The sequence below is a fragment of the Anastrepha obliqua genome, chromosome 1, assembly GCF_027943255.1.
Source record: "Anastrepha obliqua isolate idAnaObli1 chromosome 1, idAnaObli1_1.0, whole genome shotgun sequence".
Taxonomy (NCBI): domain Eukaryota; kingdom Metazoa; phylum Arthropoda; class Insecta; order Diptera; family Tephritidae; genus Anastrepha; species Anastrepha obliqua.
Genome location: NC_072892.1, coordinates 183,315,374 through 183,329,955, shown reverse-complemented (window position 1 = coordinate 183,329,955; position 14,582 = coordinate 183,315,374). Strand labels below are relative to the sequence as shown.

The 14,582-nt window shown below is 37.4% G+C and overlaps 1 protein-coding gene across 1 annotated transcript in view; it reads left to right on the top strand.

The window, feature by feature from the left end:
* Nucleotides 1-3,506: 3,506 nt before the first annotated feature.
* Nucleotides 3,507-14,582, top strand: part of LOC129238907 (headcase protein) — a 53,040-nt gene continuing 41,964 nt past the window's right edge. The window contains 1 exon segment of the mRNA XM_054874138.1: nucleotides 3,507-3,692. Coding sequence (XP_054730113.1) covers nucleotides 3,507-3,692 — 186 coding nt within the window.

Genomic DNA, 14,582 nt, shown 5'->3' with positions numbered 1-14,582 from the left:
ATCGAATACTTTCAGAACTGGCATGTCGTTCACATTACCAAAGAAGCACTTTTTGTTAAGAAAGCTTCTCCGTTGGATTTCAAGGTGTTAATTATTGTCAGTGCCGGTTCCGAAATCCACAAACGAAGGCTCTTACTATTTTAAAATCACAACTGTGCACAGTGACGAGGGTGCGAAACGCGAGTGCGCCGACTGTTTGTTTGGATGCAGGAGGTACTTCGTCTGGTCCTCGTTCACCACCAGCGCCATTCGCTTCTTTATTCAGCTTAGGAAATACAGAACTAGCAACGCGGTTGTGAGATCCAACGATTTCGGCAAACGCCAGCAATTTTACGCTCTTAAAATAAATTGTGCCTGAGCGATAAGTTCTGTGCCTCGCACAATATTTTCTAGCATCAGGTTAAAGAAGTCGACCGATAGAGAGCCACCCTGTTATTAGTTAGCATAATAAAATGAGGTCTAATTTATTAAATTGCATATTTCAAAGAACTGACATATCAAATTTATTTTAATGACCTATATCTGCAAACCAAGTTGATGAACTTAACAATTCCTCGGCTGACATAAAAATTTTTTTTTTTTTTAATTCATTCTTAGATCATAGATTTTTTTTTACATTTTTGTCTGACGACACATTCATCACATTATTTAAGATTTATGAGCAGCAACGTAGGAATTTCCTTATAAAAAGTATGAAAATAAGCTGGTCAAGAAGGACACTGCATTTTGGTACACCAGATGAAGCAAAAAAAAGGGGTTCAGATCTATCTAGTGTAATAACACAAAGTCTACTATATAAATAGGAGCTACTCCAATGCAGAAGCCCTAAGAGGCAGGTTTATTACTTAAGATTCTATGAGGTTCCTTGTCGGTACTTGAAGCCCAGACAAAAAAACTCAAAACAATATTCACTAAATGCGGCGAGATTAGAACAGCAGCATTACCCGTACATGTATGAGTAATGTTTATGATGCTACAACAAAAACAACGTATCTGCTTGTTGCATAACTCCTCTAATGTTATTATTCATAATTTTTTTTAAGATAAACAAAAAATTGGGCTAAAATGATGGGAGTTAGATTTTAAGAAATTATTTACTTTTTGTCGTGATTTTGAAGTTTGAAATTTGGATTTATATGGTTTTGTTTAGGAAAGGAGCTAAACTTATATAAAAGAAAATAATGAGCAAAACAAAAACAAAACGCATACTCAAAACTGTTAAAAATGTGCGCTTGCTGTTAAATTAAAAAATGTGTTTTTCAGTTATAAGCCTAAAAAAAGAGAAAAAATACATAACATCAAAAAGCTTTGCTTAAGTGAATTTTATTTTCCTACTATAACACCTCTAAACTATGGGCGCAGAAATGTATGGAAATATGTATGCATTTATGTAAAATTGCTTTGTATTTTCACGGGTCGCCAGCAGTCTGCCTGCCAGAGTGTAGAAGTGAAGTGGACGTGGAATTCGTTGCTGTGCGATTGCGCACCTACTCAAGCCATTTTTGGTGTCTTTACTAAACAAAAAGGAAAAATTATTTTGTTTGTTTTTTAGTGTCACATTTTTCAAAATTAACACGCCGCCTTAATGCTAAGTTCTTGTTGCTTTATACAAATTTTATTTACTTAAAAAGCCTTTGGGGTTTTTTATTTAGTAATTTGAATTTGTTTTTGGCGTTCATTTGCCTATCAATACAATCACCTGCAAAGAAAAGGAAAGAAAAATTAAATTCAACAAATGTATCTGTTTATTTATGTGTGTATGTAAATACTTGTATGCTTTTACAAGTATGATAAAAATACTAAAAGATTTACTCTCAAACTATGATGACAGAACTAAACAGCCGCAAATGAAATCTTTTGAGATTTTCCACACTTTTGGATATTTAAACTATTTTGCTTTATCTCTGGCAAAGGCTGAGCTGTCGGTGCAGTTACGGACATAGCCGAAGCTTAGCAAATCTATTGACTTTCAATTGATTGATTTTCAGAGCTCTGAACTTTTTCAAAAAGCATTCTTTTCTCAGCTTATTAGCGACAAAACAGAGCATTGAAGGTTTGACTTTTTAAGACAGAAACTAGTGACGATTTGTGACTAAGCAAAAAAAAAAATTGAAAAATAATTTGAGAATTTTATAAGCATACATACATACATACCTACATATATGTATATTATATATACGTAAAAAATATACTAACCACAAATGCTGGCTTACTTTATGGGAACTTATCAAGTAGGGGCACACGAAAAAAGTTATAAGGCCAAATGTCTCATAGTTTTATCACCAGTTTAGGCCTGACAATTTATGTTTTTCATATTTAAGCTTTTAATGGCAAAATGTTTTAAAAGTATCCTGAATTAAGCACACATTTCAGGAAACTTAAATGAATTATTACGAAAAATAAGATCTTCAGAACAAAAAAAGTGTTAGACCAGTTATTATGTTTAAAAAAAAATATAATTCTTGTTAGGTTATTTTATTTTTGGGGGTTAGTTTATAATTTGGAGCTGAGCATTTGTATTGGATCTTCCTTTGATTATAACTTTTTGCATAATTTTAATTTCAGTCATCATTGATTACACTTTGAGTTGCTTCTTTTCAAATTGAAGGTCTTGAGAAGTGAGATACTCGATGCTTTTAAATATACCCGACTCTTAACAGAATCAATATCGAAATATTGGATTCCCAAAATTACTCGGAACTGCGCAGCACTTATTTATATTAGCCACTTTCGAGTCGCGAATTCTCTGCTCGCTTAGCGAAGAGTTCATACGGGAAAGCAACAACAAATTAATCGCGCAGAAGCCCCCTAGTTTATAGCTCGTAAGCAACTGGTTTAGATCAGAATCTCCACAACTCTTTTCTAGCCAACCGTCGGCAAAGTAGCACAGAGGTGCCAAATATTCGTAAGCAACCAGAAATTCGCTAGTCGCAGATTGGAAAAGGTGTCCTAGAATAAATCTTTTGGGCTTCTACACAATCATCATTTCCAATGACAGCAGCGCTACAAATACACACCTTTATTTGTTGCACAAAAGAGCAGTGTTTCACACACACACACACACATTCATATATGGTGCGCATACGTTTACCGATGGCTGGTCACTGGCCCTGTTTTAGCGCGCCCCACTCGTGCAATCGCACGTCAGTTCATCACTCACTCGCTCGCCACCAACCGCCATCTCTCGTACGAGTATATGCAGTTTATTTGCGGCCATGTGGGTGGGGGGTGGTGTGGTGTTGCACAAATTTGGCAGCGTTATGTGTCATAGCGAACAACGTGCCACAAACAAACGGACGTCGTCGGAGCTATATACAACCAACCTATCACAACTGAAATCGTGTTGACTGCTCGCTGTGTGCTCTCCTTCCGCTCCTGCTGTCCCGTCCACCTTCCGCTGCATTCTTCTATTTCGCTACTCACTCCTACACTCATTGCAAAAATGATGAGTGTGTGACCAAAGTAGAAAAAGGCAACAAAAAATAGCAAACCCAAGCAAAAGAAAAATGAAAATGAAAAACTGCGAAAAACCGCAAAACTTTATGCAACGATGTGCAACGCGTTGGTTGGCTGACAACAACGATCGCTGTCGCGCTGTGTCTGGGCGCGTCACCGCCTGCGTCGACGGCGCGCTTCGTCAGTGCAGTGCAGTTGCAGCGGCTGTTGTCGTTTGGCCGCCATCGCAATCTAATGTCAGATAGTTTTGCGGTCGCTAACCCCCAGTGGAAGGAAAAACATGTAGTATGGTGCCACAAACGCACACAAACACAGCGTATAATGAGTGATTCCACTTTTGCATGACAGTTTCTTTATAAGCGCGCATGAAATAAGTATTCATATGTGCGCGTATTTTATTTTAGATTTTCTTTAATTTTTGTTATTCTAATTTTTGCAGTCTTTTTTCGCATTTATGCGAATATTCTTGTGGCTGTTTGCTTTCGAGCGTTCGTGCGTGTGCGCGTCTTACTGCGTGCATTGAATGCAAATTTCGTATGCACTCACGCACTCACATGCACTGTCATCTTCCAACGCTTAAATAAATGTCTAAACTGCCTTCTGTCTTTGCTGTGCGTCGATTTTTCTTATTTTGCTCCTTCTCTCTACTTTATTAGTTCAATGAATTATGCGGCCTCTATTAAAAAAGAAACCAAATGAGCTTTTTACAAGTAGAGGCATCAGGAAACAGTGCATATTTTATGAAATATATAAATAAGTAATAAAATAAATAAATGCATTTTTTCTATTAATTTATTCACTTTCTGCTGGGACATGCAATTTTGAGTTCTCAAACGAGCTATCCATGTCCTTTCTGGATTGTTATTTAGAATGGCTGTTGTCGCTTCACAAAGATTTCCTTTCGGCGTCAAATAGAGTTTGAGAAATAGATAATCGCTGGTGGCAACGGTAAAGGGTACATTATCATGGAAAAGTCACTAGCTATAAATTCGTCGAGGTTTAGGCCGACTGTGACGTCTTCTGTTGACTGAGGAATTCCCAATTTCTTCTCAGACATTTTTTTAAAACTTTTAATAAAATTACACACTTTTTCGATGCTTTCTGCAGATAGTCCACATTTGCTCGCTTGTACCCTATTGAAATCGCTTTTACTACTGGTCGATTGGTTCACGGGATAAACAGTCTTACTTAAAAAAAAATCAGCTTCTTGGTGTAGGGAGTGTATACATGCAAGATACTATAGATATACGGGAGGTTTACATACTTATATATACACTTTGCCGTCATATAGCAGTTTGACTTAAACTTCCACTAGAGTTGTGCCATTGCTTTTATGAAAGCTCAGCTGTAATTTAAACAAAAATGAAGAAACTTCGCATTCTAATTTAATGAAAGCTAATATTTAGCTCTGAGCAGCCGAGGACACATGCGTCCTTACTTGCTTGCGTTCTTTTTTTTACGTTCTTAATTTTTCTCTAACTTCTTGATTTACTGCTGACACTCGAACAGCAACCGTAGCTGCTTGCAGTCAGTCAGCCAAGCAATTCAAATCACATCGTCACGAGTTGTATGTTCTGCTCAGCCGAGATGATTGTATGACTTGTCGTTGGAATGATAATCGCAACGTAGATTGTAGATGAAAGTAAAATTTATTCACTTATTTTTAGATCAACAGAAGTAGCAGCGTTGCTCATTACTTGGTCGCATTTTCCTGTATGAGAAACGGATTCCTTTTTTATTTTGTATTCATGCTTACGGAGAGACAATTTTTCCTCTAATTTTGAGTTAATTACCGTTTGCTAACTACATTCAAAATTGTCATTTGTACAGGGTCACTCAAGTTCGAGTATGATTTTTACCTTTCCCTTACAAAGGCGATATTGTCAATTAGACGGTCTAGCCGAACGGGCATTTCTAAGTCTTGTAGAGAGTCAGGTGACTAAAATTTTTAAAAAGTAACATACAAGTTTTACAATTAGTAGAACCTTAAATGTAGGACTTTCGTGGTTGATTTTAATTATTTGCATGCGGTTCTTCGACTGCGCTCGCTAATTTTAAGAAATTCTTTATTTTCTTCTAAATATCTTCCAAAAGAGGCGTTATCGAACTGTCACAGCTGTCAAATAAAGGTAGTGCTAAAAAATAATTTTAAGCTTGAAAAACAAGACCCTGTATTTAATTTTTCCTAATGTAAGTAAGTGTAGTCTTAAACTTAAGTGAAATATTTAGAAAAACTTGAAGACTTCTCAAAATTTTAATATTTTTTCTCACGTTAGAAATACCTAAACAGTGTTGAATAATTTCCTACACTGGAAATTCATCGCCAGTTTTAAAGTTTTCAGTAGATACGCGCGGCTTTTGGATTTTAAATACAGTAACAGGAATTATTGAGGCTTTGAGCAATCAAAGTTCTCCCTAACCACCCCCACTTGTCCCACCTTCGTTACTATCGCCCCCCATGATACGCAAAGCTATTTTTAATCACAATTAACATTTACAAACACTGGTTTGCAATTCGATTGATTGCCTTTGGCACACACACCGACTTCACGTATTTATAGCTGCGCTCTGACGCCACCCAAACCCGCATCTCTCCCACTCCATTGCTTGGCAGAGCTCAATTATCTTATCAGTATGCAATAAAGGCAGTTAGAGCTCACTAAAGTGCCTTCTCTACGCGATTGCAAACAACTATTTATAACTATGCGCGTATGTACATACATATACACATGCATATGTATGATAGTATGTCTGTTTAGTGATATTTAATGATCTAATTTCATTTCAATATTTTTTTTTTTGTATTTGAATTATTAATTGTTTCGTTTGTTATCGGTTGACAACCCTTTAAAAGTTCGCCTGTGCCACAGTTTGTACAGGTTTTTTTGAGGTACTAAAAAATTTACGAATACGTTTTGCTGCAATGTGTGTGGCAAGATGCCGATTGATGTGATAAGGATTTTCTCGCTTCGCCAATGCAAAGTTGATAGGCATATTTAATATTCGAGCAAGACCACCGGCCATAGCCAAATGTTTTATAACTGACATACACACACATACATGCACCCAGAATTTGTATGCTACTTCGAAGAAAAAATCTGTAGACGGTAAACTAAGTACTTTATGTATTTGCGCAAAAACATAGTGAAAGAGTCCTATGAAAATCAAAAAAAGTTTAATTATTTAAGCGTAGTGTAGAGTTAACCATAAAGAATGAAAATCAAATTTATTATTTGATGCGTAGAAAAGTTGCATGCCATTTTATATTTGTAAGCAATAATTTCTTTTACGGCTATACATTTTCTGCTAAGTGCTACATATATTTAACTTTGATTTTAGTTTGGATTTTTAGCTTCAATTTAATAATTCTTAATTTTAAAGCGTCATTATTTTTGAGAATTTTTAACTTATAGCTCACTAAATTTGCCATAGAGGCCAATGACCTGACCGTATTACCTTTACTTAACTTAAGCGCATACATTAAATGCAAGGCCTAGAAGTAGGCAACGAATTTGTAATGAGCACTGCTCCTTCATGCCAACACAAGCACTTAGTTTTTCACGCCAGTCGCCTCGTTCTCATGCTTTGCATAATAAATAAATTACCATAAATCCATACATTAGCAACACTTGTTGTTTTTGCTATTGTTTGTGCTTCACATTTTTCTGTGGCAAGCTGCAATTAACACGCCCACATTTTAAGTTTTAAGTTTTAAAGCGCCAGAGTTTACTTATGGCCACTTTGAGTGGCAATTCAAACTGCCAATTGGTTTTTGCTTAGGTGCAACAGGTTTATCGTATTTAAATGTGTAAAGTGACGATGTCTACAAATCTACAAATAAAACTGGGCCTGCACAGTAAACCATGTAAACCATTGACAACAACAACAACAACAAATGCGATTTGTAAAAATTTGCACTGTTGCCACACGGTTTTGCCGTCATATCGACATCAATTGCCTTACCTGCCAGCTGTTGCGACGTCGGCCGCACCTCTTGGCTGCCGGCGTCGCTGTTGAACTCAATTTGCATTGACTACACACGGCTAACTAAGCTCCGCTTTGTGCGACTCTGCGCTGTTCGGCGCGTTCATTGACTTTTCGGCATAGATAACTCTGTTTGCATTGCCGATTCGTTCAGTCACTCGCTCGCTCGTTCCAAGCTGGCCATACCCAATTGCGGTCGTTTGTTTTGCGGCAATCGCCGGGCATATCAGCTGCGTCGCGCTGACCGGCGGCAGCAAATAGTTGCAGTAGTTTTTATTGCCTATTTATTTGTTAATTGTTTCTTCTATTTTTACTATTGCTGCTTCGGCAACTTTTTGCTGGGTGGCAACCGTCCAATGCATTTAACACTTCACCTCCGCTTTACAACCCATTGCACAGGCGCACATTTCCTCCAGCTGCTCAAACGAGCACTTTACATACCAGTCACTGCCATCTAAGTCGATTGCGTGTTCACCGCAGTTTTGGATTTTGGTCTTGAGTGTTTAAATATGAAGTGGCATGCCACTAATGCCACATTTGTGATGGCTTTTAAAATATTAACACCGCAGCTGTCATCACCACCATCGACGTGTGTTAGTGCCAGCGCCAGGGGCCTGTATCGTTGCTATCGTCATCTTCGCCATCCACAGTTTTTGCTTCAGCATCGTCATCGGTAATAAATCATAGACAAGGAAAAAAGTAGACCCTACTAAGTATACGGATACTAGCAACGGTGCATTTTAATATAACTTATTGAAATTCTGTGGCAGCATTTCGTATTCGGACGTTTTTTTAGCACAATTTAAGCGATTGTTCAACAGTTGTAGTTGCATTTGACATTTGCACTTTTCGCGCCACAAGCTGCAACTGCCTTACGACGTTGCAACATGTATGCATTATATGTGTGTACAAATGTACGTGTATGAATATGTATTTGTGTGAGTTTACCACCTCGTCTGTAATAATTTGGCATTTGTTTGGATATGCGCCATTGTTTCGCATTCATTGGCGAGGCCATTTGTTGCAGGCAGACATTTAAGATGCCTTTATAAATAATTATTTCTTTGCTTGTAGTCGGAATTGAAAATACTTATAAAATTCTTATCATACGGTTAAATATTTACTTATACTTGTATTGAGCAAGTCGTCTGATAGAATAAGCTGAGAAACGTATTAGAGCTCTCATTATCAGATCTAAACATTGTGTCTGCTGTTGTCAATAATAATACAGTTATGAAAACCCCAATCGTTTACATTGTTTTTTAACAGAAAAAAAAATATCAATGAGCTTTAAGCGGCGGTGGCATTGTAAAGTATATTCATTTGTAGATGAACATGTTGCCAATGCAATGTTTAGATACATTTATTGTGTGCTGTTTAGATTTTGTAGAAATGGAGTCTTTGAAAGCATAACAACCCAAACAATCTTTGCAAAGGCTAGTACTAACTTCGCTGCCTTGAATTTCGCTATTAAGATTGATTGTCAAATGAGAAGAAGCTTCACATTTATGAGCATCGACCCAGAAGCTATGGCAAATTTTGATAAAAAAGTGATTTTAAACAAGTTAATACACACACATATATAGTGGCACACAAAAATATAAAGAAGCTTTACTTACACTCTTTGCGAAGAGGATTCGCTTAAAAATGCCATATCTCCGGAGTATGCAAACTGAGGCGCCTCAATCGCAAATAAACGCCCAGTTTTAGCTCAATTTTAAATGACATGTGCGTTTGAAATAGATGTGAAAAAGTGCTGCTGGCTTGTTGGGCGGTGTTTTTACTGCGTGAACTGAGTACTACTTTGCCGTAAAGTACATATGAAACTTCTCACATATTTCACGGCAATACAATTTGTATGGATTTTGTCAGCCATTTCACGTGAAACGAGAACTAATATGCTTAAAATATATTTCAAAATACGAGGGTGGCTACCTAAATGTTGATAAACAAGCAAAAATTATTTGTAATTGATAATGGTTTTATTGCCCCTGAAGATTAATACACTTTTGTATGTACAGGGTGGGCCAAATAAGACCTACTAATGTTAAACACAAATAACTTTTTTATTTTTTGACATATTTATTTTTCTCTTTTTGTAGGTTATAGTTCAATTGTTGGGAATTTATTATGGAACCCTACAGTACAACACAACGCGTTAAAATTATCGAGTTTTTCTATTCTTACACAATTAGCCATACAAATTGATTTTTTAAATAATGTTTTGATGTCGGATGAAGCGCATTTCCATTTAAATGGTTATGTCAACAAACAAAACTGTAGATTGTGGGCCTCTGAAAATCCAAGGGCAACACACCAACATCATTTGCACCCATCTAAATGTTCTGTTTGGTGCGGTGTTATGGCCACTAGAGTTATCGGTCCATATTTCTTCGAAAATGAGGATGAAACGCTAGAATCCGTTTCAGGAGCTTCTTACAGAACATTGATTGAAAACTTGTTGCGGCCAACGGCGGGGCAGTATCCTAATTTGTGTTTTCAACAAGATGGAGCAGCTGCGCATACTGCTCGGCAGTAGTCTTTAGTCATTAGTAGATCTTATTTAGCCCACCCTGTATTGGAACCGATTGGCATGAACCTCTATTTGTGTGATTCTCAATTAAGTGTTATTCAACGCGAATAAATCATTTTAACGTTCAAGTGTTCATGCCATATTGAATGTGTGCGAGTGAAACCAATGCCCAAGCGTGTCTCAATTGCACTGTACGTCACGTGTTTTATGAAATATTTCACAACATAAAAAGCAAATTCAATTGCATCTCTGAATTTTTCAATTCGAGACTTTCACATGTAAATATCAGTAAAAGCTGCATTCCAACTGGTCAGAGTTTCAAAAGTTCAAAAGACGATTACTTTCAAAGAGTTTCAGAGGACATAATATTCAAGAATTGCTCAAAATTTCGCAACCTAATTGATATTTTTATTTGCATTTGAGTAGTTTTATGATATATCGCTCGCGGCCAACAGCAAATGTCCATAGCAATTTGTTGCAATAACTCAATTACAACAGCTACATATCATCTTATCAATAGATTTTTATCGCATGGCAGGTTTGCCAGAGCCGTACGCACGCATACACACACATGCCTGCATGTTTAGATGTAATACACTACAAGGGTGACCCTGTTGGAAATCACGTGGTGCCGAACTGGTTTACTTCAAGTAAATTCTAAACTATCACCAGTTTGCGTTCTTTCCATTTTTCATATAAGCAACTGGTCAGTTTTACATGGAAATGTTTTACAAAGCTTCAATTGGAACCGTCTGTTTCGATAGTTGGATTAGTACATACAGATAAAATGTAGCCAATATTGAACTAGATTTTCCATAATTCCGAATCAATGCTTTCTTCGAAGAATTTTCTCCATCAGACTGAACTGGAAGTTTGTGTCATTAGTTCCAGTTTTTCCTGCAGAGAAGGTGCATATGCATGTATGTGCTTGGTTACAATGTATGTATGTGAAAACGCTCATTGCAGTGGGTAGATGGAGTGCGCGCCGCCAACTCTGTAGTCAGTCAGTCAGTCTTGCAGCCACCCACTTCCTCGAGGCGCAGCAAGTAATTTTCAGTTCCAAACACAATAATGAATAGCAATATATGCACACATGCATACACACATATGCACTTTCATATATGGCAGGTTTTAAATTTGTATGCGATATTTTTGACTATTTTTCCTTTATTATTATTTATGCTGTTAAATAAATGTTTGTCTGCCGCCATGGCAATTTGCGCGAAATAACAATCAGCAATCAAGCCAATAAATTTTCTGTTGTTGCTAGTGTGCTTGTATATGTACATATGTAGTACATATATTGTTCTGAGCGCTTGCACTTATTGCAACATAATTACAATTCCGCATACGCCACCGCAGCCCGCCAACGCCAATTGAGTGCGACGATGGGAACGAACAACGCTGCAGGGCCAGAGGACTGCCAGTCATGAGTTCGGCTGGTGAATTATTGCAGTTGAATTATTTTTAGTTGGCCCCACATTGTACTCACTGTAAATATGTACATATGTGTATGTGTATGTAGGTATTTCGCATTTGTAAATATCACTCGCTTGCGTGTGTATGTGTGCGGCTGTATCTCTGTGTCCGCTGGAACAAATAGTCTTCATAATTACTGCATATTTGATATGTTCACATGTTTGCCTACATTTGAGGCTGCGACAAACAGCTGCTGCATTTAACAAGCTCGCAGGCACACACAAACACCTACTTATGCTTATAAGACAAAGTGGGCGCGGAGCGATCAGCGACTACGAACTGTTGCCACCAAGTATTGTAGTGTCAAGTTGCGTTGTTCTTGTTGTTGCTGAGTTTGTATTATACTTTGCAAGTGCCTGCCTGCCTGCCTGCCTACCTAGTGCATTAGTCTTATTAGTCGTATTTGTTTGTATGTCTGTGTTTGTTGCTTTTTAGGTCAATGAACTGCTGGCGCATTTCGGTTGCTGCTTTTGCGCTATGCCATTCCAACTTATCGCATGGCACTCATTCCTCAGTTAGCTATCAATTAGTAAATAAATTCAATTAAGAGTAAGAACAATACCAGTCTGTTAGATGGAAATACTTTGCGATTTGAAGCATTGCCGTTTTCTGCCTAATGTTACTGATTTCGGTAACCGCTAATTTCTTTCATTATGTACCTATGTATGTGTGTGCATATTTCAAATATTCTTAATTTTTATTTGGCAGACTTATTTTTGAGCTACTTTTTACTAAATTTATCAAACTTTATGACTTGGCAGATTCTCGTAAAGAGTAAGTCTTGATTGCGATTTCACATTTCATTAGTCATTTAAGTGATGCAGAAATTTTCAAACTTTGTATAAAATTTGTAAAAATATGGCAAATTTTCTTTAAAGTTAAAAACCTTTGAATCAGAACTTTTAGAAAAATCGCGTTGATTTTTGAGAATTTTTTCTGCTGACTCCGCACCAGGTGTTTTTCTCCATATAAAAAATGTAGAATAGCTCCCAAAAAAAAAAAAAATCACTAAATTAACCACAATCATTTTTTTTCTGAATTTCAACATATTTTAGTACTTTATTAGTTTTCATATAATACAAAATTTAATCGTCTTAGTTCTATGCAGTTCTGCTTTGCTTGCCGCAGGCTGATAAGGGCAGCCCAATACGTAAAAATCACATCCCCATGCATTCCTTCATTGCAGTAAATCTTTAAAGTGAGTGACTGAGCGCTTCGATGGACCAACTTTGCAGCTTTGTAGCCAGCCGCATTAAGCAATTAGATGAGTTTTTATTTTCGGCACCGACTGCAGAATCGTCAAAGCAAGCAGCCAAAATTTCATTCTGTGCTTGACATGCATCCGTGAAAAGAATTTTTTCAGCCAAGAGAAATGGAATAAAACAATGAACCCTCGTTAAAGTGCCGACATATTGCAAGCGAAGGGGCAACATTTTTAGAAACTTACAATTTTTGCTCCTTCAGCTTTTTTTTGTATTCGTTGGCTGTTTGCTTCACTGGACACTGTTGCGCTAGCCTTTGGGTGAAAGCCAATGACCATTATGCCGTTATAAAAAACGCGAAAGCAGCACCAAAATTAAATAAAATAACATTCCTCTTTGTGTCGCTAATGCGTCCTGTTGTTCGGATGCAATATTTTGATTTGTCCTTTTGACAACGGCCATTAGTTGAGGATTTTTTTGACTGTAGAAAGCTCATGCGAGTCTATTTTTCGCTATTCAGCGAATCCTTTTTGAATTCCCAAAAAATTATATTACTTTACTCTGAAAGTGGGCGGGCCCAGTAGTGGGCGAATGAAATAGGTGCAGCTGGGCTGCCAATAATGCAAAGTCTTATAGTTATATTGTACATAGACATGCATATGTATGTATGTCTGTTATAGAAAGAAATACGTAAATCAACGTGCGTTCCTCTACATTTCTTGCAAGTTGCTAAGTAAGCCAGGCAAACGCTGAACTCGTTAAGCAACACACACATACGTACACACACATTATTTAAATGCATCCCTTTTTTCTATACAATTGAATTCCGAAATCCTCCAGCAAATCATTTACATTAGTTTCCTTCGATATTTTGTCATTCAGTTTTTGAATCTCAATATTTCAGCCTCCAACTGCTGCTCGGTTTCATTCCGCACAAACAATTTACGTATACGTGCAGCAGAACGTGCGAACTTTTACCTTATTTACCACTCGTGGCTGCTTCCCCTAAAGTCCTCGAGTGCTCTCGTTGGTTCGGTGTCCTTTCCCGCTCACTGCTGCCTTGTTAGGAGTCGTCTATGCGAACGTGTCTGCTATGTCGTATCAGCATTTAGTTTCTCTTTAGCATTTACCGTGTTTTTTTTTTTTTTTGGAATATATTTTCAACATTGATTTAATGACGTTGACATTATTGGCGGCTGCTACTGCTGGGGCATTGCGCTGCGCAGGGGTGCATACTTGAGTTCGTCCCAATGTTAGTCGGCAAGTCGCAAAGCTGAAGTAAACTGGCTTCAGTCCAACTCCTCTTATTTGCGCTTCCTCTCTACCGAAGCTTCTCTTCTCGTTCCACTCTCTCCTTTGAACTTTTCCCCATTATAGACCCAACATAATTTCCTTTAGCTTGACTGCTTCCGTTGCATCCTTTGCCAAGTGAAAGCGGCCAAGTAGCAACAACAACAACAAAAATAAAACTTGCGTCTGCTGGCCTCCTATTTTCTATGCGGAGCCGTGCAAGCTGAAGTCTTTCAGGTTCTGAATATTTTCCCTCTCGCTTTTGTCTATTTGGATTTTTTACTTACTTTCTGGCAGAATAACTGCTTTTATGGTTTATTTATTGATTTAACTTTCCATATATTCACTTTTATCTCCAGTGCAACTCCAGTCTCGTCGCGTGGCTGCTTCAACTTATTGCTCTGCTTATTATTATGATGCTCGGCATTGTGTGGCACTCACTCATTGTTGATGCATTATTTTTTGCGTTTTTGCGTTTTAGTGAGTTTTCCAATCACTTGTTTGTTTTTATATGCTGAATTTTCTAGAGTTTTTCATAATCCCTTTTTGTGCACTTTTTTCCTCTGGTTCGCGTCTGCAAAGTTCTTTATCTGCTTAAATGCATATCCACAGATACCTTTGATATAATTTATGCGACT